The 27,955-nt window shown below is 37.0% G+C and overlaps 2 protein-coding genes across 2 annotated transcripts; both read right to left on the reverse strand.

The window, feature by feature from the left end:
* LOC121426807 (neuronal acetylcholine receptor subunit alpha-7-like) lies at positions 1-13,112 on the reverse strand. Its single transcript, XM_041623205.1, has 6 exons — positions 13,085-13,112; positions 7,745-7,899; positions 6,674-6,718; positions 3,580-3,689; positions 1,720-2,255; positions 1-747 (listed from the first exon to the last, which is right to left on the reverse strand). Exons 1-6 carry the CDS (start codon positions 13,104-13,106, stop codon positions 350-352), a joined length of 1,266 nt encoding a protein of 421 aa, XP_041479139.1. The 5' UTR covers positions 13,107-13,112; the 3' UTR covers positions 1-349.
* Positions 13,113-15,762: 2,650 nt separating this feature from the next.
* LOC121426554 (neuronal acetylcholine receptor subunit alpha-7-like) lies at positions 15,763-27,647 on the reverse strand. Its single transcript, XM_041622901.1, has 6 exons — positions 27,523-27,647; positions 22,814-22,968; positions 20,275-20,319; positions 17,801-17,910; positions 16,864-17,399; positions 15,763-16,391 (listed from the first exon to the last, which is right to left on the reverse strand). Exons 1-6 carry the CDS (start codon positions 27,578-27,580, stop codon positions 15,988-15,990), a joined length of 1,308 nt encoding a protein of 435 aa, XP_041478835.1. The 5' UTR covers positions 27,581-27,647; the 3' UTR covers positions 15,763-15,987.
* Positions 27,648-27,955: the final 308 nt, after the last annotated feature.

Genomic DNA, 27,955 nt, shown 5'->3' on the forward strand with positions numbered 1-27,955 from the left:
TCGGGTGCAGAATTATATTTTATAGATTATATTCTCCATGTTCACGAGGCAATATCGTTCATCGATTTGAAATGAACACAGACTGACTCGTTCAGGACCAATCGAATTTTGGATTTCATTTTTCAGAATAAATATTTGAAATTCGAATTAAAGTAAGATTTCGATTGGCGCCCAACTACAGTATATGTCGATGTATCTTAAGTCCACACAATTTAAAGTGTGAAAGGGGTGTGCAAATGAAGGAGCTGGTGATACCACGCACAATTTTTTAATCTATTATGAAATCTACAACTAAAAATATTGACTTCAGCTAATTAATTTTAAACTTGCCAATTAGGATGGGCTTAATCTATTTAGTAACGTATTGTATGGTTACATGTAGAGCAGTGCAGACAATATTCCCCGCAATCCCACAAAGTGTTACGAGTGCTGCTTTCGTCTCGAGTGATAATGCCACCATCTTCCATAATTCTGCATTTTCCAATTCACCGTCGGTGTTAGAACTCTGATGGTTGTCATCGCAATCACGAAGCTGCTTTCCGTGCTCATCATCGGGGTGGATGACAAAAGATCCATTCCGTATGGGTACTGGATCTGTTGTTGATACTGTCTGGGATTTTCGAAGGAACGCACGTTCAACCCATCTTGGTACGTCTCTGGCATTGCCAACGTTGTACATCCTCAAGACAATCGCTTCGATTATAATCGATGTACAGGCGATAATCACCATCACACAGATGTTATTAGCTGAAAGATAAAAAAAGGTAATTAACTATAATCATATTCGCATCAGCATGATAAATTTTGGTAATAAAAGAAATTTTGAAATAGATTGTAAAATGGCCATAGATAAATATTAATAATATTGTGTAACGACTAAGTGATCTACTATAGGTTGTATGACCTTCCATTATCATGCGTCACATCATTTGGACCAAGACTGACAATAATTGATATCACGAATCCGTTGATGGCACCAGGACCCCGTCTTACAACGAGTTACGATTGATCCGATCAATCGCAACTATGGACGGCCAGCAACGTCAACATCTATTATGCATGTTTGTTCAAAATATTTTCTAGCTATGATGCATATTTCATGCATTCAATGTTTTCTTGAAAATTCAGCGTGCTTCTCTTTGTTTACCAAGGACATTGTGCAAATGCCTTAGAGAAAAAAGTATGACACTGATAGATTTCCATAGATGTCCGATTGATCGGATCGATCGTAACTCTTTGTAAGACAGGGGCCCTGGTATGCTGACATAATAAGACGAATTAAACATGTTAAAGGTAACTCGGTTATCTCAATGAAATATCATAAAAATAGTATTGTTTCTAATACCACTGGTATTCTTTTTCATTGTACAAACCTTTTTAATTTACGAATTGAATTTCATTGATCAAAGATATACTTCAACTATTTATTGCAGGGAACCCATACTAACAAGCTTTGCTTTCCAGTGGGTTCCCTTTTTCATTTCTGTATATGATATTTTTGTGTTATGCTTTACATTGTAACTTTTGTTAAATTTGAGAATGAAAAAGATAAAGCAACAATCAATCAATGCCTATTGCTTATTTTTATTTCGCCACCTCCTTAAAAAAAATAGTTTCATTACCTGAATAGGGGGCAGTAACCCATGGCCCCTGTGGCGTGGGCACCTAATGATAAAAATCCACAATATTTATTCACAGCTTAAAAAAAGTAGGCCCTACCTAGGATGGGAGAACCTGTCGGTGGCATTGCAGCTTGTACAGTTTCCTGGAAGAGGACCATGGCTAGGAGATTGGTGATACCAAATGAGATCTTCTCCCCAGAATCTGGAGGCAGAAGAAATATTACCATGGTGGATAAAGAGAGTAAGACGGACGGGACAACAATACCCAGGACGTAAACCTTTGATTTCCTCCTGAATGTGATGTGGTAATGTATCTCGGCAAAGGGTTCCTCATGCGTGCTGTAGCTGACGTATTCTTTTTTAACCGTGTCTTTGACGATCTCCCATACGCCGTTTTCACGATAGCGATCGATGGTTGTCTCGTTCCGGTCAAAAAAGAAGTCAAGATCCTCTTCGGTGTGCGGACTTGCCCAAGGTCCGAATTGAAAGACACATTTCTGGACGTCGAAAGGAAAGAGTGTAACGTCGAACAGACAGGTGCTGGTGATGATTGCCGGTGAAAGCCAAGAAACGGTTCCGTCAGAAGATATTTCCACTTGACGATGATTCAGACGTAAGAAATCAGGACTATTGCTGTAAAAATGAAATATTCAACGTTTACATCAACAATCCTTTCTCTATACTTAAAAAAAACCTTTCAATATCTCTTTCTCACTCTTTCTCTTGGTATATCGAATCTTAATGTAGATTCGGTAGCTTTGAGAACAAATTCATTTGTAAAAGTGTTGTACGAGTTTTGTACTTGGGGGGGGGGGGTCGCAGAGTGCAATGATTTATCGTGCAGTCACTTAGCCACGGGAATGTTGCATTATCTCCCCATATGTTCCTAAAAATTATTCGAAATATTTCATTTTCATAATCATCATTGTGATATGTTCACGTTTTTGGCAGATTATATTGTGGTCTGTGATGGCCTATGATCATGTCAAATGACACCCTTATCCTTGATAATCATGATCCTATTTTCGTTTTCATTCTCATCTCACCTTTGACCAGCATGACTAGTGAGCAAATTAATTTTTGAATTGAAGAAAATTCGACTATTATATCCCTATTTGCTCTTTTTATTAGTTCTTGTTCATATCCTTTTAAAGTTTACGCTATTGATAATGTACCCTCGTCATCCTCTGTATTTAATGCATATTATTTTAAAAGACTGAAGCAACTATTTGAAGGCTCGATAACTACGCCCACTGCCGCAATTTCTCCCATAATTACCCTCCCTTGAACTGTTGAAAGACGATTTGATAATCATTTCTGGTTTTCCAAATACGGATTTTTGCTCGGTCGCTTAGCTTGCTCGCATTTGGACACTAACTGTAATCCAGAGGTTTAGTCCTTCAAGTGGAAGTTGGTAGTGTTATGCACGCAGTAACCCCTGTACATATAGCCCGTGATGCGATAATTACACACCACTTGAAAGAGGTTTCGGGCCAATATTATTTCTGCCACCTGCTGAAAATTTGCTCTCTCGCTATGCTCATTCGCCACATTATCCAATAATCACACCCAAAGACGTTATAATATGATCACACCTCACGAAAGAAGATTTTGGTCATCATGTCTTCCAACTACTGAAAATTTGCTCGCTCGCTTGGCTCGCTCGCTCGCATTTGGATATCAATTGTAGTTTAGTAGTTTATAACACAATAGATTCATTTAAAAATTCTTCAGAGGCCTTTAACTGAAAGATAAAAGGATTATGTACATAGTTTTATACCCCGTATAAAATAACCTTAGTTGTGGGGTTGTCCCCAACATTTCCCATTTACAGCTGAAAAATATTGCTTCTTTCACCCCCCCCCCCCCTGCTCAGACCGGATTAACGCCAGTGCATTACATTGTATAAAACTTAGATAATGATTGAACAGTTCTTTGGACAAGATATGATACTCACCTTGTCAACACTGTAACAGTTGGACTCCAAATCTTTCCAACATCCACCTCAAGGAATTTAACATCGGGATAGTCACTCCTATTCCACGATAGATGATTGTCTCGCCATATCTGAAGCCCATCGACGATATCATAATAGATTATAAAAAGAAGTGTGTATATATCACGAAACAAAAATAGTAATGATTTGAATTAAGAGGATTTACTCAACGTCACGAAATTATATTTCGAAATATTTTTAAATTGTATTGTTAGTCTCTTACGGCCCACCTTTCCTTGAACTATAACATACTCTTTTCTTTACCATTCTGTCTCGTAAGATTCTCTCCCGGAGGGGCCACTTCCATTGACGAGTGGATGCGCGACCATGGGGTTTCGAAAAGCACCCTAAACACGTATTTTCAATTTTCTGAAAATGCACCCCTTCACAAGTATTGGCGTGTGAAACCCTACCCTTAACAAGTATTGGAAACAAAACGATACTCTTTCATTTCATTTCATTTATTTTCCACAAATCAATCAAAATACAAAGAAAAAACATACAACTCATTCCGAAATAGTATGCATAATTACAATATAAAAGCAGATTCTAAGTGGATGGACCTAAAGTAAAGCAAAAGCTTGTTGTGGATAGGCTCTTAGCAAGTATTCCCTGAATTGAACCCCTAAACAAGTACAGTGATATTTCAATTGTTATGCCACGGACGTCGGTCGTCGGGTTTAATTGGGACCTTTCGCAATCATCACGGACGCTAGTATTAGGGTCCCCTAACACAAAAGTTAACGCTTAATCATACACTTGATTTTTAAGATTGATTGTGCATTACAGTCAATAGAATCAAACGTAGAAAACTGCTCTACGATCAATGCTAAGCTTTGTGTAACAGGGGGGTTACAGGCCCTACAAATCTGCTTTTCGTGTGCAAAATCCCTTTCCGCGACACCCGTACCGCATACATGCATGTATATTACGACTGATGGCTGGAGATATTCAAAATGCTGGACATAAAATAGATTTATGACATGGAGAAGAAAGTGGTTTTTCAAACAAATCGAGAACATATTGAGTGAGGAAAAACTTACTGAATGAAGGCTTAAATATAGATCATTACAGTCCATCGAATCGATATTACATTTAATGTGGATTATTGGTGGATCACTGGCAATTGATTTCATGGATAAGATCAACCTCTCCAGCCGAACATTTCGCATGCGTTGATATGTACACATCATATGCGATACCTTTGAACTCGTTTCCTTTTGTTTCTTTTGTTTCTTTGTTTCTTTTGTTTACTCCTTATACACAAACGATATGCCTCTCGCACACGATGTGAGGGGCATTATGTTTTACATTCCCCAGAAATGGGGATTAGATTCAAATTCCGGGGGACCACTTCCATTGATGAGTGGATACCAGGCACGACCATGGGGTTTCGAAAAGTACCCTAAACATGCTAAACAAGGGAAGCAATTCTTTTCCAGATTATGAAAATGCATCTCTTAACAAGTATTTGGCTTGTGAAACCCTACAAGTATTGAATTATATCCCTTATTTCAGCATTTTAAACATCGTTTTGACACCCTTATACGTAACGTACCTGCCCACTCTGTCCCCTTTTACGGGTGGTCGCTACTGGTATCCACTAATCAATGGAAGTGGGCCCCCCGGGCGGCCTCTCGAGCTCTAGGAGGAGTCAAATGTGGCTTTGGAAAGTCGTCCTCAATCGGATAAATCGCTGTTACCATAGTAGCAACCAGAATTTTGCACACGAAACGCATATTGAATGTTTCCGTCGCAGATGCGAAACGAAAAAAAAATCTCATGTCACACAATTTGCATTGCAGGACTGAGTTTTACGACCATGATGACGGGCCCAAAAAGTCCCTTCCAAAGTCAACGACCGTTGTAAATAAGCGTCTGCGTCCTCAAACGAAAGGTCGGGTTTAATAAAGCCCCACCCCCACACCTCGCGCAAATCGTACTCTAAACATGTGTTGACAAAAAGTTGGCAAAAAGTACATCCTTTATTTTAAAAAAATTGTCTTAATTTGTTATACCCTCGCAAATTTGACCCTAAACACGTAGCCATCCTAGCGAAAATAGATACCCCTTTTTCATTATTTTAGTGTTTTTGACACCCTTATTACGTTACGTACGTAACGTGCCCTATCTTGAAAAAGACATCTTTTTTACGTGTTTTTTGGTCGCGCATGGTATCCACTCGTCAATATAAGTGCCGCCCCCCCCCCCCCGGATTCTCTTTCTGATGTACATCTATCCCACCTCAATAAAAAGCCCGATCAAAAACTCCAATTCGAAATTGAATCCGTAACTCCGCATCTCAAACCTTAACCCATGCAGATCCCCATTACTGTGCACACAATTTATGCGGTTTATGGTGTTTGTTCCCAATACAAATGTTCCCAAATACAAATTGCCCGCGGGCGTTATTGAAAATAGTGATTTTTTTTAACCACGTTCGGAAGTCTCAAATGTAATGTCAAGCAGCTTCCAATGTATGTTTCTACACTTCTGCTATTATATGTTTAATGCACCTCAAAAATTAAAAATATTTTAGAGTTGGGGATCGTGCATTGTAAATCACCCATCCAGGGGCGGTGCTTTACAAGACAGGGCGCACCCCCGTGCTTATTATTATTATTATAATCATTATTAATATAAATATTACCTTTATCAGTATTATTATTATAATTATTACTATTATTCGTTAATGGGTAAAACAGAGAAGAGGAAAAATAATTCAAAAACGAAGAAACAAATATATCAAACAGAGAGGTCAATGAGACGGATATAACTCGATATTACCTCTGTTACTTAATTTAGAACTTTTACACCACCCCCTCACAAGAATCCATAGACAACCCCCCCCCCCCCCCTGCTTCCGTCAAGGACTATGTATATTTTTTTCGCTGCAGCATATATAACTGAACCTTTATACTTTCTCACACCGCTGCACTTACTTAACAACAATACATTAAATCACTGCCTTTGTGCGTGCCCCATCCTAAACAAATTAACGTCTTGTGATTTGCATATTTTGAGGAAAATTGTGTAAATCAACTGTAATATTTACCATTTTAATAGCAGAGTAGAGTGTTACTTGTTGATTAGGCTCATCCTGATAAAAAAAATAATGGAATAAAGTTCTTGTTAATCACAATATTTTAATGAGACGTAACACTTTATTTTGCAAACAGAAATTGGATGCAATAGTTATTAAAATAATTGTGATTCTCGTGTAATAATGGCGTTAATTGAAATCTGCAAATTCTTACTGTTTCCCATGTATCATTTCGGGTTTTTTTAGGGGGGGGTATTTCTATACATGTTTAAATATTTATAAACCACCGACCGTAATGGGAGAACCTTTTTAAAAGTCACAAGCTTCCTTTAGGTCACAGATTTCCTTTTGGCTATGATTCCTAGCCAATGGTCGGTGGTATTATCAACATTCTTTGTGTTTGGTAATCCATTAGTTCCGTTTGCCTTTTTTATTCATTGATAATGAATACATTGATTAAACAACAAATAAGTAACGAATTTGATTTTTTTTTTATTTTTTCCTAGATTAATTTCAATAAACCTCATCCTTTGGATTTGAAAAGAGTTATTTTTATTAGTTTAACATACCAACATTCAGTGACAGGATTTTAGTTACGACTAGCTATATATTTGCCTATTGTTTTATTTTCATATCATTCTCTTGCCTACCATCCACAAAGTTCAGAAGTAAAAATGATAACACTACAGGGCACTTGATATTTTTATATCGTCTCAAAGCATGAATGTTGCCTGATTACATTAATAGTAAATCTAACATTAATACTAATCATAACAATGATAAAATGCAACATTTACATAGTGCTGAAAACAAATGTTACTAAGCGCTGCGTACTATTACTCCGGCTTTAGCACGGCTACCCTGATCGGGCGCTCTAGCATTCAAGGAATTCCTTCCTATTGAGTACCCACTTGCTACACCTGGGTGAAGAGTGATAAATGTATATAAACGCTTTTCCAATGGATGCGAGTGCTGTGGTGGGATTCGAACACGGACCTTGTGGTGCAAAGTCCGGAGACTTATCCACTGGGTCACAACACCTCTACACTTCTAATCAGTTGTAAATATAACAACAACACTCACGAATTGTACGATGTGGTCGACCAGCATACGCATTTTGACGTTGACAGAGGATGGGTTATCAGTGTAAGGTGGGATGGTTGTAGGTCCGTAGTTCGATATAAGATCATCATGAAGCTTGATCTTCATCATTCTTATCCTATCATTATGTGCAATAACTGAGGATAGAAAGAGAAGGTGAAAGGAGAGAAATGGAGGGAGGAGGAGATGATTGGTGCAGACAGATCAGTTTAAATAAATAGAAATATGCATTATGGGAAAGTTGCAAAAAAAAACTGTGAAGGTATGTACTAAGTCGGTTGCACGGCGGCTGTGCCATGCAAGTATATGACACATGACTTTCTCCTATAATGGCTCATGCCAGCCTATATGGTTGATCGTCAAAAGGAGCAGGCTTACCTTTACGCCTGGATGTGACCACGACAACAAAGACAATATTTTACCAAGTTACCCTATTTTACGTTAGTGTTATCATATGCATCACCACATGGTATTTGACATCCACAGTTTGGTATTTCTGTTTAATATTTCTGTTTATGGTAACTCCCACAGGAACTTGACAGGACAACATTTTTGCTGGTAAACGCAAAGCTGGTATATATACAATGACCTAGGAAATATTTTACGTCTCGGTTAATCAGTCATAGTGGCTGACGTTATAGACGACATATATCACTCTCGGGCCTTTTTTTCAAAGTGGCGACAATGGCAGAGTTGGGATTCCAACTCACAACCTTGCGATTTTGAGTCCAATGCTCTAACCACTGGACCACACAACCCTCATTTAAGTGATAATCTTGGGTCCGTTGCAGAAAGAGTTGCAATCAAACGCAACTTTAAAAATCATGCGTAAGTCCCAAATACGCGCTGTTGATTGGTTGAAAATCCAGTTGCACATGATTTTTGTCTCACCTGCATAGCAGAGTGAGACTATAGGCGCCGCTTTTCCGACGGCGGCGTCAACATCAAATCTTAACCTGAGCTTAAGTTTTTGAAATGACATCATAACTTAGAAAGTATATGGACCTAGTTCATGAAACTTGGCCATAAGGTTAATCAAGTATTACTGAACATCCTATTAGAGTTTCATGTCACATGACCAAGGTCAAAGGTCATTTAGGGTCAATGAACTTAGACCATGTTGGAGGAATCAGCATTGAAATCTTAACCTGAGGTTAAGTTTTTGAAATGTCATCATAACTTAGAAAATATATGGACCTAGTTCATTAAACTTGGACATAAGGTTAATCAATTATCACTAAACATCCTGCGTGAGTTTTATGTCACATGACCAAGGTCAAAGGTCATTTAGGGTCAATGAACTTTGGCCGAATTGGGGGTATCTGTTGAATTCCCATCATAACTTTGACAGTTTATGGATCTAATTCATGAAACATGGACATAATAGTAATCAAGCATCACTGAACATTTTGTGCAAGTTTCAGCTCTTATGACTAAGGTCAAAGGTTATTTAGGGTCAATGAACTTTGGCCGAATTGGGGGTATCTGCTGAATTACCATCATAACTTTGAAAGTTTATTGGTCTAGTTCGTTAAACTTGGACATTAGAGTAATCAAGTATCACTGAACATCCTGTGCGCATTTCAGGTCACATGACCAAGGTCAAAGGTTAATGAACTTTGGCCGAATTGGGTGTATCTATTGAATTACCATCATAACTTTGAAAGTTTATAGATCTGATTCATGAATCTTGGACATAAGAGTAATCAAGTATCACTGAACATCCTGTGCGAGTTTCAAGTCACATGATCAAGGTCAACGGTCATGTAAGGTCAATGAACTTTGGCCATGTTGGGTTTTTTTGTTGATCTCTGTAAGTTTATTGGTCTAGTTCATAAAAAGTGGACATAAAAGTAACCATGTATCACTGATCATCTTGTGCGAGTTAGAGTAGTTTTCAAAGTCAGCACTGATGCTATATTGAACCGCGTGATGCAGGTGAGATGGCCAGAGGCATTCCACTTGTTAGAGTTGCAATTGATTGCAACTCTTTCTACAACGGCCCCCTGGACACTGATCAGTGATGGGAATTCATCAATGTACACCTTTCTATAGTACGTCTGTCGTTCTGAAGCAGCATCTGCAACAGAAACTCAATACATAATCCAATCACTCGATGTGTGATGGCTGCTCAATTATTCAAATTGAATCGAATCGTGTTTGTAGAGGCAGGCATCAAATTAATGAGAAATTGCATAGTCCACTGAGCAATATCAAGGCTCAGTGCCGAAATGAGATATGATAAGAAATTGGGGGGGGGGGGGGGTGGGACATGAAGGGGTACGGGGGCAGTATATTGCACCAATGTCGATCAGATTACAACGTGAATAATATAAAAAATAGACAAACATTAAGGACACAAACAAGAAAGAATAAAGAGCGAGCTAGAAAAAAGATTCATTTGTATATTTACGTTTGCATTTGATCCAGTGTGGAATTACACTGTAAAATTAAATGAAGTGCTAATTTAGCACTTACAGTGCATGAATAGTGACTGCACTGCATAGACGGAAATCCTAGGGGGGACACAATATCAAATATCCCCCCTACTATTTTGGATTTTTGGTGATGCTAAGAAGAATTATGTCACTAAAAATTGGAATAAAACGTGCGTTTTGGGACGAGATGACCTTTTTTTTTTTTTTTTTTTTGCTTGTCAACTATATTTTCGTCAAAATGACCTTAAATTGATAGTTTTTTTTTTTGCTTGTCAAAGTTTCCAGACCTTTGTCCCCTCCCCCCTACCTTTTGGGAGAGATTTCCGCACCTGCTGCACTGTATAAGAGCTAGATTAGCACTTCATTTTTTACAATGTAAGTTTTGAAGCTATACTGTAAAACACTGTTTTAGATTTTATACAACGCTTTTTACTATATGAACCTTACAGTATTTGTTTAACCGTTTAAACAATCATGTTTAATTTATTGAAGATTAGATATTGAAAATTAAACTTTGTTGCTTCAGATTTAAACACTTATTTAAACTGTTTAAACAATAACTGTAAGGTCCATATAGTAAACAGCGTTGTATATTTTTTTTACTGTGTATACAACTAAAGGTCTGAGATTTCATCATGGATACACTGTAATTTTTTTTTCTAAATTAGTAGTTAACACTAATATACAGTATATATATATTAAGTAGAATTTATTATCTTTAATTATATTTCGATATTTTTTTCAGTAGATTTAACCTGTCTTAACTTACTTGATTTACGAAAATTCACGTATTGCTAGCTTGCTTCGATCTAACTCCAATTAGGCAAAGATAATTATAACTTATAAAATCATGATGAATGTACTTATGATAATACCTGAATATTCATTAAGAGCAAGTAAATGTTAATTTTTTTAAATAACTGTCATATCTGTGTTTGTATTGTTTTTTATTAGGGTGTGAAAAATATTTATTCTTTTGTTGAATCAAAGCAAGAGCAATATTGAATAGTCACTCATCAGAAAATGTCAGATTTATTTTTAGGTTTTCGGAAAATTGTTAATTGTTAATATTATTCATACTGTTTTATTTGTTAGAATGAACCGGTCACGTATAAATATAAATGTCAGTACCTATCATGTACAGGTACATGACAATGCATAAGGCCTAAAATTTGGATAAAAAATGTCTAAGATTAATGACGTCAATGAGAGTGGGACGATGGGGGAGAGGACTTACGAATCACGATCCACTCCCCCAAATGTTTATATATATATATATTTATATATATATATATTAATATATATATATATATATATATATATATATATATATATATATATATATTTATATACTACATGTATGAAGGGTTAAAAAAAGAAGAGTGGTGTCAGTCTATTTTCTCAGACAAGAAAACTTGTTAAAAGATCACGTCATATTTTTTTTCTCACAGTAACGATATTGATAGTTATAAGCCAATCTCTCATTTTTTTAATACTTTCCTCCATTATTCATTTCCCCCTTTTTATCATTTGTTTTTGGATCACTCGAAAAATGACAGCAGCGACCGAACGAAGCAGAATCCATTTACGGTTGTTCCAGTTGATATTGTATGTGACTTAATGAAACCAGAGCTCGGATGTGTTAATTTTGTTTCTTGGATAGCATGAAATTTGACTTTAGGCTTTCATAATTATCTGTATTGTAAGAGCAATTGCTGCCATACCAGTGATTGTTTTCTGTATCATTTCACTACTCTGTCTATTGCCAATTATAGATTTTTCCAATTACTTTGAATTGTTCCAAAAGAGTAATATCAAGTTACGCCGCTCTTATAAGTGGATCCCAAATACAAAATTGCCCCTACTTGTCATTGCCATTGACAGCTCGGTGCTGCTTAAATTGCACCCATTCTAACTTTACTATACTCATCCTCTCGGGCTTTAAAATGCTCTTCTGCTCACTTGTTTATAGGAAATGCTAACCACTGGCGGATCCAGGGGGGGGGCACAGTCGGCCAGAGCCGCCCCCTTGAGAGGCACAATTAAACTTTGCAATGTAAATGTGCCGTTATAACACAAGTGTGCCCCCCCCCCCACACACACACACACACACTTTTGAAAGCGAGGCCTTTTTTTGCTTGCCAGATTTTCCTGAGAAAACGTGCCATCCCTCCCCCCCCCGAATCGGCCCCTGACACTAACCTTTTAGGCATGCTACTTGCAGCTTTTACTTGTTATTATTATTTTTTTCATTCTATAGAGACGTTTCAACACACATTCTATCAATATATGGAAGGCCAATTAGTGAAAAAAATAAATTAAAAAGGGAAATAAGATTCCATTAGCATAATTAAATCAGAAAATATGGATTGATTGTTATACCATTAATTCAATGAAGATTTGCCTCCAGAGTAAAAAAATTATTATGAGCTTTATTTTGCCCGAGAATGTCTGAAGGGAGAACATGGATTTAAGATGAGGTTGGAATCAATTGATTTTGTTTATTTATTTATTTTCTTATGTATTCATTTATTCGATCTTTTATTGTAAATCTTCATCAAGGGTAGTGTGCTTGGTTCGATACAAAGATAATAGATGACTTAAATAATTGTACAATTACACTGTTCAAAATCTCCATACACGATATATCAAACACAAAATACATAGCATAACGAAAACAAAAAGCATTTTTACAATGGCTAAAAAACAGTAAACATAAACGGCCAAGCAATTTCTTTATTCCATAAACAAGGTTGTATTCAAGTATTAATTTTGCAATGGATTTGACTAGAATACAAAATGCTGCGACACATGCAGATAGACACGGATGCACCAGAGTTTAATTGTTTGATAAAAATGGTCAATATTAATTGAAAATACTTACCGTCTACAGAATGAAAGGGCATCCAACACATCCAACAGATTATAAGAGACTCTATCATCTTTCCTTTTGCAATGGAGGAACGGTAATATAATGTTTGTACAATCCAAGAAAATATTAATCAGAATATAAAAATTCCATACAGGCGGTCAATGCGAGTCAATGCTGCATGCCATGTGATCATAGTCTCATTTAAATGACAAGCAACGTTGAGGATCGCGAGAGGTATGATCTTCCATGTCGTTGGGTATAACAACTATAGACCGCCGATGTTATCATGATAATTATATTTTAGCTATTCTGCTCTTAAAACGGTCAGTACAAATAATAATAAATTTGGATTGAGTACTTTACAGAGCCGTATAAACACGCTGAGAAATAGGGGTTCAAATGTGTAACCTTAAGGTTTACACTGTGAAAAAAAAGAGTAAATTTACGTTGGTCATATTTTTGTTGGGTAATATATACGTTGGTTATTGTTTTGTTGGGCATTATGTGCCCAATACTTAGGCAAATTTTTACTCTGCCGCTGCCAAAATACAGATGTCCAATTGTTGGGCTAGTAATTGCCCTGCTGAGTGGTAAATGTTGCGAAACTTTACGATCACGAGTTGCGCTTGCAGCATGCTACACACGGTCGATAAGATATGGAGGAGCTTCTAGATGACTGGGGGCTGGGGAGCCTCGCTGAATCTTTCATAGATGAGTTGCTTAAACGTTTTTTTAATTTTTTTATTTTGGACTTTACGTTAAGCATAATTTGTAAGGAATTTGTCAGAATAGGCCTACATACATGACATATATCTGACGCTGTTTTGTTTTTGCTTCACTCACTTGAGATATGCACTTGCACTTGTATGCAGCGTTATTGTGCATGCAAAGCACTTTCGGATAAGGTCTCCGGATCGACACGGACCAGGTACACGAAGTGAGTGTAGGCCTTGCCCAGATGTTGGGTTAATAACTTTATTAAAAAGTTGGGCAAATTAATGTCCCCCAAAATGTAGTTCAAAATATTACCCAACAGTTGGGCACATTAATGCCCCAACAACGTTGGGTAAAATATTGCCCAGTAGTTGGTAGGGTTGACTATCGGCCCAACGTTGGGCAAAATATTGGGTAAAATATTGCCCAATTTTTTCACAGTGTATGCTAATTTTTTTTCACATTCTTGACTGTAGTTAGCTTTATATCCTACGTGAAATCATGTATGCTGATTGGTTTAAATAGCATCATGTGACCAAACATATTCTCACTATTTTGCGATGATGTTGAAAATGAAACGCCCACTGAAGAAAATTTGCTATTCCATGACGTCAATGATGGAATAGTGCACTATTCCACCATTGACGTCACATTCATTCGAGCCAACCCATTCTCAATTGTTAAATTTGATATTGCTGATTGACAAAAATGAATGAATATGACTGACAATCTAACACTGATTCTAGGGAGGTTACCTTCCTGCCTACTGAACTTTTTTTTCAAATTGGAAAGATATATCACCACTTTGGAACTATTTTTTTTTACTGGCGGAAGAATTAGTACCAATTCAATTACTCTACCATTTTACATATCATTCAGTAGTGAATATTTGCGCATATTTGATCCTATCAAGTGTATTCTTCATAAATGCCTATTTATTTTTTAAATGAGCCGGTCAAAATCCATCCAAAATATTGATATGATTGAGACAAAAAAGGTGTATAATAACATTAGAATAACACTAAGAATTTCATATAAATCGGATGCAGAATTATAGAATTTTATAGATTATTTTCACCATGTTCACGAAGCAGTATCGTTCAACTTTTTAACTGCATCGATGTGAAATGAACCCAGATGGACTCGTTCAGGACCAATCGAATTTGGATTTCATTTTTTTTAGAATAAATATTTGGAATTTGAATTAAAGTAAGATCTCGATTGGCGCCCAACTACAGTTCATGTCAATGTATTTTAAAAGTCAAGTCCACCTCAGAAAAATGTTGATTTGAATCAATAGAGAAAAATCAGACAAGCACAATGCTGAAAATTTCATCAAAACCAGATGTAAAATAAGAAAGTTATGACATTTTCAAAGTTTCGCTTTAATATTTTTAACAAAATAGTTATATGAATGAGCTAGTTACATCCAAATGAGAGAGCCGATGAAGTCACTCACTATTTCTTTTGTTTTTCATTGTTTAAATTATACAATATTTCAATTCTTACGAATTTGATGATTAGGACCTCCTTGCCTGAAGCACAAATGTTAAAATAATGGAATTCCACGTGTTCAGGGAGGAATGAAACTCCATTTCACATGACAATGACGAGAAAATCAAAATATTTCATAGTTCATATGATAAAATACAAAAGAAATAGTAAGTCATGATCACTTCCCTCATTTGCATACCGACTGAGATGTGCATACACAGTAAAAATGCTGTTTTATACAACGCTGTTTACTATATGAACCTCACAGTATTTGTTTAACCGTTTAAACAATCATGTTTAATTTATTGAAGGTTAGATATTGAAAATTAAACTTTGTTGCTAAAGATTTAAACAATTACTGTAAGGTTCATATAGTAAACAGCGTTGTATACATTTTTTTTATACTGTGTATAACTGTTTTGTGAAATGAAGCGAAACTTTAAAATGTCATAACTATCTACTTTCCATCCGATTTTGATGAAATTTCCAGTGTTATGCTTGTTGAATTGTTCTCTTTTCACTAAAATCAAGTCTTTGTTGGGTTGGACTTGTCCTTTAAGTCCACACAATTTAAAGTGTGAAAGGGGTGTGCAAATGAGGGAGCTGGTGATACCACACAAAATTTTTAAATCTATTATGAAATCTACAACTAAAAATATTGATTTCAGCTAATTATATTAATTTTAAACTTGCCAATTAGGATGGGCTTAATCAATTTTAGTAACGTGTAGTATGGTTACATGTAGAGCAGTGAAGGCAATATTCCCCGCAATCCCACAAAATGTTACGAGTGCTGCTTTCGTCTCGAGTGATAATGCCACCATCTTCCATAATTCTGCATTTTCCATTCTATTGTCGGTGTTAGAACTTTGATGTTTGTCATCGCAATGGCGAAGCTGCTTTCCGTGCTCATCATCAGGGTGGATAACGAAAGATCCATTCCGTATGGGTACTGGATCTGTTGTTGATACTGTCTGAGATTTTCGAAGGAACGCACGTTCAACCCATCTTGGTAGGTCTCTGGCATTGCCAACGTTGTACATCCTCAAGACAATCGCTTCGATTATAATCGATGTACAGGCGATAATCACCATCACACAGATGTAATTAGCTGAAAGAAAACAAAACAAACAATGTTAATTAACTATGATCATATTAGTATCAACCTGGTAAAGTTTGTTAATGACAGAAAGTTTTGAATGAACTGTAAAATGGTCATTAAAAAAATTGATTATATTGTGTTCTGATGACTTATTACAAGTTTCATGACCTACCATCGTCGTGCTTCACGTTATCGGAACCAAGAATTGCAATAAACGACATCAAGAATCGGTGGATGGCACCAGGTATGTTGATCATGTTGATAGGCGGGGAAAGACGAATAAAGGTCACTCATTTTTTTCTAAATGAAATATCAGTGAAATAGCATTGTTCCTAATGACTCATGTTTATTATTTTTTTTCGTCCCTTTTTAAACAATTTTCACAAATTTCCTGAATAAAGGGCAGTAACCCATGGTCCCTATGGCGTGGGCACCTATAAAATTCCCTAATATTTATTAACAGCTCAAAAAAAGTATATACCTAGGATGGGAGAACCTGTCGGTGGCATCGCAGATCGGACAGTTTCCTGGAAGAGGACCATGGCTAGGAGATTGGTGATACCAAATGAGATCTTCTCTCCAGACTCTGGAGGCAGCAGAAATATTATCATGGTGGACAAAGAAAGTAAGACGGACGGGATAACAATACCCAAGACGTAGACCCTTGATTTCCTCCTGAATGTGATGTGGTAATGTATCTCGGCAAAGGGTTCCTCGTGCGAGCTGTAGCTGACGTATTCTTTTTGAACCGTGTCTTTGACGATCTCCCATACGCCGTTTTCGCGATAGCGATCGATGGTTGTCTCGTTCCGCTCAAAAAAGAAGTCAAGATCCTCTTCGTTATGAGGACTTGCCCACGGTCCGAATTCAAAGACACATTTCTGGACGTCGAAGGGAAACAGTGTAACGTCGAACAGACAGGTGCTGGTGATGATTGCCGGTGAAAGCCAAGAAACGGTTCCGTCCGAAGATATTTCCACTTGACGATGATTCAGAATTAAGAAATCAGGACTGTTGCTGTAAATATGATATATGAAATAAAAGGACATTCAACGTCTACCCGGAGCAACAGACTTTCTCATTAAAAAAACTTCTTTCAATTTTTCTTTCTCAATCTTCCTCTCCTTTCTCTTGGTGTGTCGAATTTTAATCTAGATTCGGTAGCTTGAGAACAAATTGATCTGTAGGAGTTTTGTACAAGTTCTTTTTTTGGGGGGGTGCAGATTTTGGCGCCCCTGTGAACTTTTCGGAAAATGTCGCCCCCGCCAGGCAAACATAGGTGCCTTAAATGCATGTTGAATCATCTTATTTCATAATCACTTTTTTATGTGTTTATTAAAAAAATATCCATGGATATTTTGTAATGTAATACCACTTGAAGAAAAAAAAACAGAAACGGGATATTGACTGATACTCACCTCGTCAACAATGTAACAGTTGGACTCCAAATCTTACCAACATCCACCTCAAGGAATTTAACATCGGGATAGTCACTTTTATTCCACGATAGATGATCGTCTCGCCATATCTGAAACCCATCAACAATAACAACATTTATCATGAAATGAAGTGTGCATACGGTCATGAAACACAAATAGTAATGATTTGAAGTAACTGGATTTAATCAACAACAGGAAATTATATTTCGAAATATTTCAAAATTGTCTTTCTTCTTAGTCGCTATACACCCATCTTTCCCCCTAAACTCACATAATTTACTCTCTTCTTTTCCATTCTGTGCGATTGTCTCGTAAGATTCTCTTTCTGATGCGCATCCATCCCCAGGGCCGCCGGAGCAAAGTTGAAAGTTCGGTAAGGGGCACAAGGAAAAAAAGGCACAATTTCTTTCGAAAAATGGCACCATCTTAGAACAAAGAAAAAAATGACTTATCTACAGTGTTGTAATGACCATAATATTTTGAGAGGGCTAGATGTGTCGTATCACGTAATATTAAAAAGAAGCGAGCAAAACTCTTGTCATTTTTATAACGAAACCTAAATTTTGTGTCAGATTTTGACATATGAATTGGAAAATATCATATTTCATCCTTCTTTCTTTTCCTTTTTATCTGTTTTTTCTTGGTTGTGATTTTTTGTGAGGAGGGGGGGGGGACAAGAGCCCCTCCCCATCTGTACAGCACTGCTTATTTACCAAACTCACACGACTCAATAAACTTATGGCACGTATGATTATTCTAAAAAGGTTTTTTTTTTCATTCAAAAGTAATAGCAATAAGTAATAACATACAAATGAAAATATTGTTTTCTTGTTTCAAAGGGCCACTCGTTAACACATAAATCGGGTCCATCTCATGTGAAAGGGCGCAGAACGTCATCTTGAGGGGCACTTTTCTTGCATAAAAAGGGCACTTTATAGTGCTTTAAAAAGTGGGGGCACTGCCCCCCCAGGACCGCCGCCCCTGTCTATCCCACCTCATTGAATAAAAAGCCCGATAAGTTCCAATTCGAAATTGAATTCGAACCATTGAAACCCCGGATCCCAAACCTTAACCAATATTCCAATGACTATACACACAGCACACATTGCTGGTGTTAAAATGGGGTATCCTCGTTTAGGGTATGTCTTAAGGGAATCCCTTGTTTAGGATGTGCAAAATCTGTCACCTATAGACCATTTAGGTCGGTCCCCTTTTATCACCATTCAACACATTCAACGAAGCAACTAAAATAGGACAATTAAAACAAAAACAGAGCATGCATAGATGGGAGAGAGGCATGCGAGGGAATGGTAATATTGGTACCAGAATGCATCCCTTGGGAGAAAATTATGATAATAAATATAATTATTTATTGCAAATTTATGCGGTTATATATCATCCGCGGGCGTTATTGAGCGTAGCGAAAATGCGTGTTTTTTCTGGTACCACGTTCGGAAGTCTCAAAGGTAAATATGTCAAGCAGCTTTTAATAACGGATGTTTCTACACATATAACCTCTTTTGTTCGGTGCATCTCTGAAGTAATAATTATTTCGAGTGTGCGATTGTCATCCATGGGCAGAAATCTGTCCTCAAGCCAAAGGTAGGGGGACCAGGCCTTGGGTGAAAAATTTGACAAGCAAAAAAAAGTTTATCACCCAAAATGTAAAGTAATTTAGTCCAAAATATTATTTCATTTGTGAATGCTGTAGTTTTCTCCATCATAAAAAAAACAAAAAGTAGGGACATTTGATATTGTGTCCCCCCTACTATTTCAATGCGTATTATCACCCATCCAGGCCTGGGGAGGGGCGTTACAAGGTCAGGGCGCACCCCCATGCTTATCATTATTGATATTATAGCAGTAGCAGCAGCAGCAGCAGCAGCAGCAGTAGTAGTAGTAGTAGTAGTAGTAGTAGTAGTAGTAGTAGTAGTAGTAGTAGTAGTAGTAGTAGTAGTAGTAGTAGTAGTAGTAGTAGTAGTAGTAGTAGTAGTAGTAGTAGTAGTAGTAGTAGTAGTATTCTTAACTAGGGAAAAGAGAAGACAGAAGAATGAAAAAATGATTTACAAAAATGCAGAAATACACATATCTCTAACGGAGAGATCAATGAGACGTATCTCTATATATTTCCTCTGTTATTTAATTTAGAACCGTTACATCACCCCCTCACAAAAGTCGATAGACACCGCCCCTGCATCCGTCAAGGACTCTATATATATATATATGTATATATATATATATATATATGTGTGTGTATATATATATATATATATATATATATATATAGATATATATATATATATACATTTTTTTGCGGCAGCATAACTGAACACGCATACTCTTTCACATCGTCGCACGTGATTACTCAACAACGAAACATGTTCGTAAACACATTTCTGTCTTGCCATATGCATATTTGGAGGAACATTGTGTAAATCAACTGTAATATTTACCATTTTAATAGCAGAGTGGAGTGTTACTTCTTGATTGGGTTCATCCTGATAAAAAAGAATAATGGAATAAAAATCTTGTTAATCACAATATCCAACGAAATGAGACATAAAACTTTAGTTTGCTAACAGAAAATTGAAGTTATGATTATCAAAACCATCGTTATTATCGTGTTATCATGGCGTTATGAATTGAAATCCACAAATTCTCCCTCGTTTCCCATACATGTATCACTTCGTGTTTTTTTTGTTTTTTTTTGATTTATTCATTTATTTCATTATTATTTTTTTTTGGGGGGGTGTATTTTTATACGTGCTTTTATATCTATAAACCACCGACCGTTGTTGGGGAACCTTTTTAAAGACACAAGTTTCCTCTAGGTCACAGGTTTCCCTTTGGCTATCCCTAGCAAATGGTCTGTGGTGTTGTCAACATTCTTTGTGTTTAGAATCCATTAGTTCCTTTTGCCATTTTCTTTTATTTAATGACAATGAATAAATTGATTAAACAATAAATAAGTAACGAAATGGAATTTAGGTTTTTCTGTGATTAATTTGAATAAACTTTTCCCTTTGGATTTGAAAAGAGTTATTTTGGTTGTTTAACATACCAATATTCAGTGACAGAATTTTATTTTCGACTAGCTACAGTGTATATATTTGCCGATTATTATTTTTTTTATCCATATTATTCTCTTGCCTACCGTCCTTAAAACTTTCGAAGTAAAATGATGACACTATAGGGCACTTGATATACAGCGTCTCAAAGCATGAATATTGGCGGATTATGTAAATCTATCATTTATGGTAATAATAGTTATAATATTGATAATATGCAACATTTGTATAGCGCTTAATACAAATATTTCTAAGCACTGGATACTATTACCCCTGCTTTAGCACGGTTACCCTGATCGGGGGCGCGAGCATTCAAGGAGTTCCTTCCTACCCCATCGGGTACACCTTTACTACACCTGGGTGAAGAGTGGCAAATGCAGATGAATGCCTTGCCAAAGGATACGAGTGATGCGATGGGATTTGAACCCCGGACCTTGTGGTGCAAAGTCCGGAGACCTATCCACTGCAATCGCGTAGCCAGGATTTCATTTTGGAGGGGGCGGTAAATGCACGCAAAGCGTGCCAACACTTACAGAGCGCGCGAAGCGCGCTCCCTAGGGGGTGGGTGCAGGGAGGGGGAGTTAAGCTTTTGGTGTTTCATAAATTAAAATGAAAAGGAGCCGTCTCTCTTGTCTCTAGTGCCTATTTCAGCTCCAATTCAGTTGACTCATTGTGATTTTGAACCTTAATTTGTTTTCAAAAAGTGATTGTGAACGCACAAAAAAAGGAATACATTGGAGGAAATTAAAATAATAATACCCTCGCGCGAAGCGCGGAAGCTAAAGCGTTTATCAGTTTTTTTGCCATGAAAAGGGTCCCGACTAAAGGGTCTTCTCAAAGATATATTGAATACTTCCCTTGGAAAGATCAGATTTGATTACAAACAATTTAGCGACAGGGCATATCTTTAACTCGCAAAACAGAGGAGAAGAAGTGTATATATGCCGGGAGAAAGATATTCAGCCCCGCGCAGAGCAATGAAACTCTGAAATTTCAAAGGGCGGACGTTTCATCAAAATAATGCAGATACGTCTAATACCACCATCGGCTCTAATTAAGATTATTGAACTTCTTTATGAGGAAATAGTGCGCAAAAAGTTGAAACTTCTGTGATTTATTGAAATTAAATTAAAAAAGAGGATTCCTAATTTCTTTGACTTATCCTGAAGTGCTTCATTTTGAATAATAAAGAAACTTAAGTGTCATTCAAAATTTCAAACTGAGGGCGCAAAACAGGGCAGGAGATGAATGTGAAGGGAAATGACATGAAGTTTAATAGAATTTGATAAAAAAAAATATTGTACTTCTTTATTTGATACGACGCGAATTTTAGGAACCTGTTTGCCCCAGAATTATGGTTGTTTGGTAATGAGCTGAAAAGCAGAAGTTGACTTTATGGAGGTGGCGGCAGAAATTGATATAAAATTTTACCCGCCCGGAGCCGACCCGACCAGAAGTTGCGCCATCAATTTAAAAAAAGATAACTTCATATACTTTGGCGTAGCCTTACTCTAATTCCATGCCCTAATGGATACATTTGAACTTTAACCGGTAAGAAACACATATACCTGAGGTGGAAAAACAGGGTTAGAGAAAGGGTGGGGAAACAATGGAGAATTGCAATATTGTCATTTAACCGCGCGCAGCGCGGAAGAAAAATTCATATATAAATTTAGAGCAAGAGTGATGGAGTTTCTCTTTTGAGAAAAAAAAAGAAAAAGAAAAAAACACAAAGCTACCTTTCTTCCCTTTCCTCCCTTCCCTTTTTCTTTTCTCCTCTCTTTTTTCCCTTCTTTTTTTTCTTTTTGGGGACGTTTTTGGGGGGGCGACCGCCCCCACCGCCCCCCCTGGCTACGCGCCTGATCCACTGGGCCACAACACCTCTAAACTTCTAATTAGTTGTAAAGAAAACAGCAACACTCACGAATTGTACGATGTGGTCGACAAGCATACGCATTTTGACGTTGACAGATGATGTATTATCAGTGTAAGGTGGGATGGTTGTAGGTCCGTAGTTTGATATAAGATCATCATGAAGCTTGATCTTCATCATTCTTATCCGATCATTATCTGCAATAACTGAGGAGAGAAATAAAAAGTGGATGAAAAGAAGCAGAGGAAGGGGGGGGGTCATGTTGGGAAAGTTGCAAACAAAATACTTTGAAGAGAACTTTCAGACATGTCAGATGCTGTCATGCTGTTAAAGCTAGGGTAACACCAAAACCGAATTCTCCCGAATGAATTCGGACCGATTCTGCCCGAATACGGCCTGATTCGGATGGTTTCGGTGGATTCGAATGTTCCCGAATCCCTCCCGAATTTTCTCGCATTCTCGGAGGGAGAACAGTATGCTCTCGAAACCACCCGGATACGTGTATTCGGATGAATTCGCAGCTGGTTCGGTTACGGTGTATACCCTAGCTCAAAACACAAAATTCTGGAACAGGTGTCCAGTACAAAGGATTGTTTACGCCACCACTTTCAAAACAAGACAAATACAGTCTAACTTTAAAGTAACCATTATGCGGTGTATCCGTAGACAACACCAGCTATCACGTTGGTATCCTAAAAAATAGAAATTTGAATAAAATAACTTTCTGGATTTGGATTGAAAACCTGTTTTGGTTTTTTTCTGCTTTTTTTGTGTGTATGTGTGTGTTTTTTTCTTTACTTGTCAATGCTCTTCCTTACTAAAGGTTTCGAAAAGCATCCTAAACAAGTATTTTCCATGTTCTGAAAATGCACCCCTTAAGAAGTATTGGCGTGTGAAATCCTACTCTTAACAATACTGGGAAAAAACGGTACCATTGAAATGTATTCCCTGAATTGACCCCCTAAACAAGTAGGCCTACAATGATAATGAATTATCTCACGGACGTGATCGATGACGTCGGCTTTAATTTACTTTTATTGTGTTTAGTACCAATCGGACCCAAAACACGTAGTGTTGGGGCAAAAAGTACATCCTTTGTATTTTAGTCTTTTTATACCCTCGCAAATTGGACCGGAAACACAAAGTTTTTCTTACAAAATATACCTCTTTTCATTATTTTAGTGTTTTTGACATCAATACGTTCGTAACGTGCCCTATCTTGAAAAAAGAGGTCCATTTTACGTGTTTGGGGGACATGCATGGCGTTCACATGTCAATGGAAGTGCCCCCCCCCCCCCGTGTGATCATATTCATCACCACATGGTATTTGACATCGACAGTTTGGTATTTGTGGGGATAACCAATGGCAGGGGCGGATACAGGATTTTGCAAAAGGGGAGGGGCACATTTTTAGGAGGAAAATTTTGACAAGCCCCCCCCCCCCCCCCCAAGGAGGTTTTCAACCACAAATTAAGGTTTCCAATTTTAAAAGAGGGGGAACACCTCTGTTTTAATGGCACTTTTACATTACATTTAATTTTGATTCTCAAAAGGGGGACACGTGCCCCCTCTACCCCCCCCCCCTGGATCCGCGTCTGACCAATTGGGATATTGATCAGTGATGGAAATTCACCAATGTGCATTCATAACACGTTTGTAGTTCTGTGCCTGGCAGCATCTGGTACACTGGTACAAGAACAGAAACTCGATACATATCCAATCAGTTGATGTGTGATATTGCTGATCAATTATTCAAATTGAATCGTATCGTTTTTGTAGAGGCAGGCATTAAATTAATGAGGAATTGCATAGTCCACTGAGCAATATCAAGGTTCAGTGTCGAAATGAAATATGATAAGAAAATGGAGAGAGGGGGAGGGGACATGCACTGTAAATAAAAATATTGGATATTATAATTTTGACCACCACGAGGGTAATTATGTGTCCAACCAATTTGGGGCACTAGTTGGTGAAAGCATATTTTATATCTTATCTGTAGCTCGAGTCCTGAAGAAACTATTGCTGCGACATTATGCGTTGCGACATGTGACATTATTATATGCCACCCCTTTTTTTTGGGGGGGGGGGGTCAGCCGATGGGGGGGGGGCACGTGCCCCCCATGCATGCGTTGACACTTTGCTACGGCATTATGCGTTGCGACATGTGACATTATGCGTTAGAAAAACTACGACATTATGCGTTGACTGCGACATTATGCGTCGGACGCTCTAAGTTGGCATAATTTATTTATTTATTTATTTATTCTCGAATATTTATACAGAGTGGCCTGATCAGCATTAAAATACATACAATGCACGAAAAACATAGTAACAGGACATTATGAGATACAGAAAAAGGGAATAAATACAAGGTAAAAATACGAAAATGTGTTACGAGTTACAGATGGCAAGATACATGATAAAAATATGCAAAATATTAACATTAAAAGCTGGTCTACCTCAGGGCTCTGTGATTATATATAAGCATTTAGAAAGATGAAAGATCGTTAAAACACAAGGCAATGTATTATACAGTACTAATAAATTTACTTTTGGAATTAAAAAAAACAAAAAAACAAGCAGAAGACATATTGCATCATAATGTTGCAATCTGCGACATTATGCGTTGGTGCGACATTATCGGTTGTAACAGGCCCTATTCATGAAAAATATTGACAATAGATAGGCAAAATTTTCAACCATCAGCACCCGTTCCCAAGAAATTTGAATTTCTCAACAGCATTACGATATCATCATGATTTTACAAGCAGATATCATCAAAAAGTGAGTTAAATGTGGAACCGAACGATTCTACAGCATTTTCCCGTCAATCTGATATAAATATCTTAACTTTTGAGCTTGAGGTTTTGTTTAAAGGCTTTACAGATCTTTGGTCCGAGAAGTTAGGTGACACTTTTTCAGAACGGTTTTCCAGCAAAACGCGCATTCGTGATGTTCGTCGATAGGAATGGAATTTTGAGATCGCAATAACGGCGAAACCCGTTGACCTACTTCACATTTTCGTCAATAATTAAACAGTAAAAGGCCTGGTCACACCGCCCGAGTGTTCTTGGAGCGGTCGCTCACAAAATTGGGGAAAAAATCAAAAACAAAAATCGAAAACAAAATAAAACCAATCGAAATCGAAAATGGTGAACGGGAGCGAGTGGTGATGATTTTTTCTCTCCGCCCGACGACAGCTCCAACAACGCTTGGGCGATGTGACCATGCCTTTATGTTGCCGTCAATTTGATAGCTATCTGTTTTTTAAACAAACTTGTGAATTATTCTTGACGAATTCTAGCCTACTAAATATTTCTTAAATGTCCGCGTAGTTTGGACACCCAATCATACAACAAAAGGTCTGATATTTTATCATGGATACCTACCTGACAGCCTCCTTGATTATCAATCTATGAAGGGTTATAAAATAAAAGGAGTGGAGTCGGCCTATTTTCACAGACAAGAAAAACCCGTTCAAAAATCAAGTCATATTTTTTTCTCACGATCGGGGTACGTGTTAATCATGTTAATAGTTATAAGACCATCCCTCATTTTTCGATACTTTCCTTCATTATTCACCCCCCCCCCCCTTATCATTTTTTTTTTGATCACTCGAAAATGACAGCGACGACCAAAGCTGAATCTAGTTGACCATTACACGGTTGTTCCAATGTCGATACATTTCTTTTCTTGGATAGTATGAAGTTTGACTTTAGGTTTTCATGTCTGTATTGTCATGATTGTGTGAGCAATTGCTGTCATAACAGTTGTGACTTTCTGTGTCATTTCACTGCTCTGTATATTGCCAGTCATAGCTTTTTTCAAATACTGTGAATTGTCCCAATAGAGTGATTTCATGTTGCGCTCTTATTGGATCCAAAAAAAAAAAATTGCCCCTACTTCTCAATGGCATTGACATGTTGACAGGTCGGTACTACCACCCATTCTATAACGTTGTTTACAACACCTTCTCTCGGTCTTTAAAACGCTCTTCTCTTACTTATACTGTTATTTTTTTATTCTACGCAGACGTTCGAACACACATTATATCAAAGTATAACAGGAGAAAGGTTTTTTTTATGGGTAAATTAGATTCCATTAACATAATCAAATCCGAAAATATGGATCGTTTTGTAGACCAGTATTTCAATTCAGATTATAACCTCCCGAGTAGAAATATGAGGTTGCTTTTTACGCGAGAATATCGCCCATCGGAAGGGAGAATATGGATTTAAGATGTGGTAGAAATCAATTGATTTTGTTTATTTATATATTTATCAATTTGTTTATTCATGTATATATATATATTCATATATATATTTTTTTATTTATTCATGTATTCAATTATTCATGCATTCTTTAAAATAAATTATATATTGCTAATCTTCATCCAGGAGTGTCTGTTCAGTTCAATAAGATACTTTAAATGACACAAATATGTACAATTACATTCTTAAAAAAAATCACTGGTATTCCCTCTGCCTTAATATCTCCACATATCAAAAACAAAATACAAAACATAAAAAAAACAAGAAGCATTTTCAAAATGGCTTACCCCCCCCCCCCCCCGTAATCATCAACGACCAACATGACCATGCAATATCTTGAATCCACAAACAAGGTTATATTCAAGTATATATTTTGCAATGGATTTGGCTAAATTGGATATATACAAAATGCGGCAACAAAATATGGACACGTTATGCACAAGAGTTGTTGCCTGATAAAAATGGTCAATATTGATCGAAAATACTTACCGTCTACAGAATGAAAGGGCATCCAACATATCCACCAGATTAAAAGAGACTCTATCATCTTTTCTTTTCTAATGAAGGAACGGTAATATAATGTTTGTACAATCCAAGAAAATTATTTATCAGAATAGAAGTCCCATACAGGCGGTCAATGCGAATCAACGCTGCATGCATGCCAAAATGATCATCGTCTCATTTAAATGCCAGGCAAAGTAGAGAGGGTCGTATGAGGTGCCCTCTTCCATATCGGTGGGTTTAACAGCTATACGGTAAAGTTATCATGGTAATCATTTTTTAGCTATTCTGCTCTTAAAACAGTCAATACCGTCAGTACGAACACCTATCATATATAAGAAGAATTGTAAGAGAAATTGCATTGTATATATTCAGTCATTATTTTTTTTTCTCAAAGGAAGTAATTGCCTATTGCCTATGA

This window comes from Lytechinus variegatus, chromosome 13 (genome assembly GCF_018143015.1).
Source record: "Lytechinus variegatus isolate NC3 chromosome 13, Lvar_3.0, whole genome shotgun sequence".
Classification (NCBI taxonomy): domain Eukaryota; kingdom Metazoa; phylum Echinodermata; class Echinoidea; order Temnopleuroida; family Toxopneustidae; genus Lytechinus; species Lytechinus variegatus.

Excerpts from the sequence above, each read along its gene's own strand:
- LOC121426807 (XM_041623205.1), bottom strand. The coding sequence starts at position 13,106 with ATGCCCTTTCATTCTGTAGACG. Across the intron at positions 7,900-13,084 it reads GCCCTTTCATTCTGTAGACG|TTATTGCACATAATGATAGG; the intron begins GTAAGTATTTTC and ends TTCTATCCTCAG. Across the intron at positions 2,256-3,579 it reads ACTGTTACAGTGTTGACAAG|CAATAGTCCTGATTTCTTAC; the intron begins GTGAGTATCATA and ends TCATTTTTACAG.
- LOC121426554 (XM_041622901.1), bottom strand. The coding sequence starts at position 27,580 with ATGATAGAGTCTCTTTTAATCTGGTGGATATGTTGGATGCCCTTTCAT. Across the intron at positions 22,969-27,522 it reads GCCCTTTCATTCTGTAGACG|TTATTGCAGATAATGATCGG; the intron begins GTAAGTATTTTC and ends TTCTCTCCTCAG. Across the intron at positions 20,320-22,813 it reads TCGACCACATCGTACAATTC|GATGAACCCAATCAAGAAGT; the intron begins GTGAGTGTTGCT and ends CTTTTTTATCAG.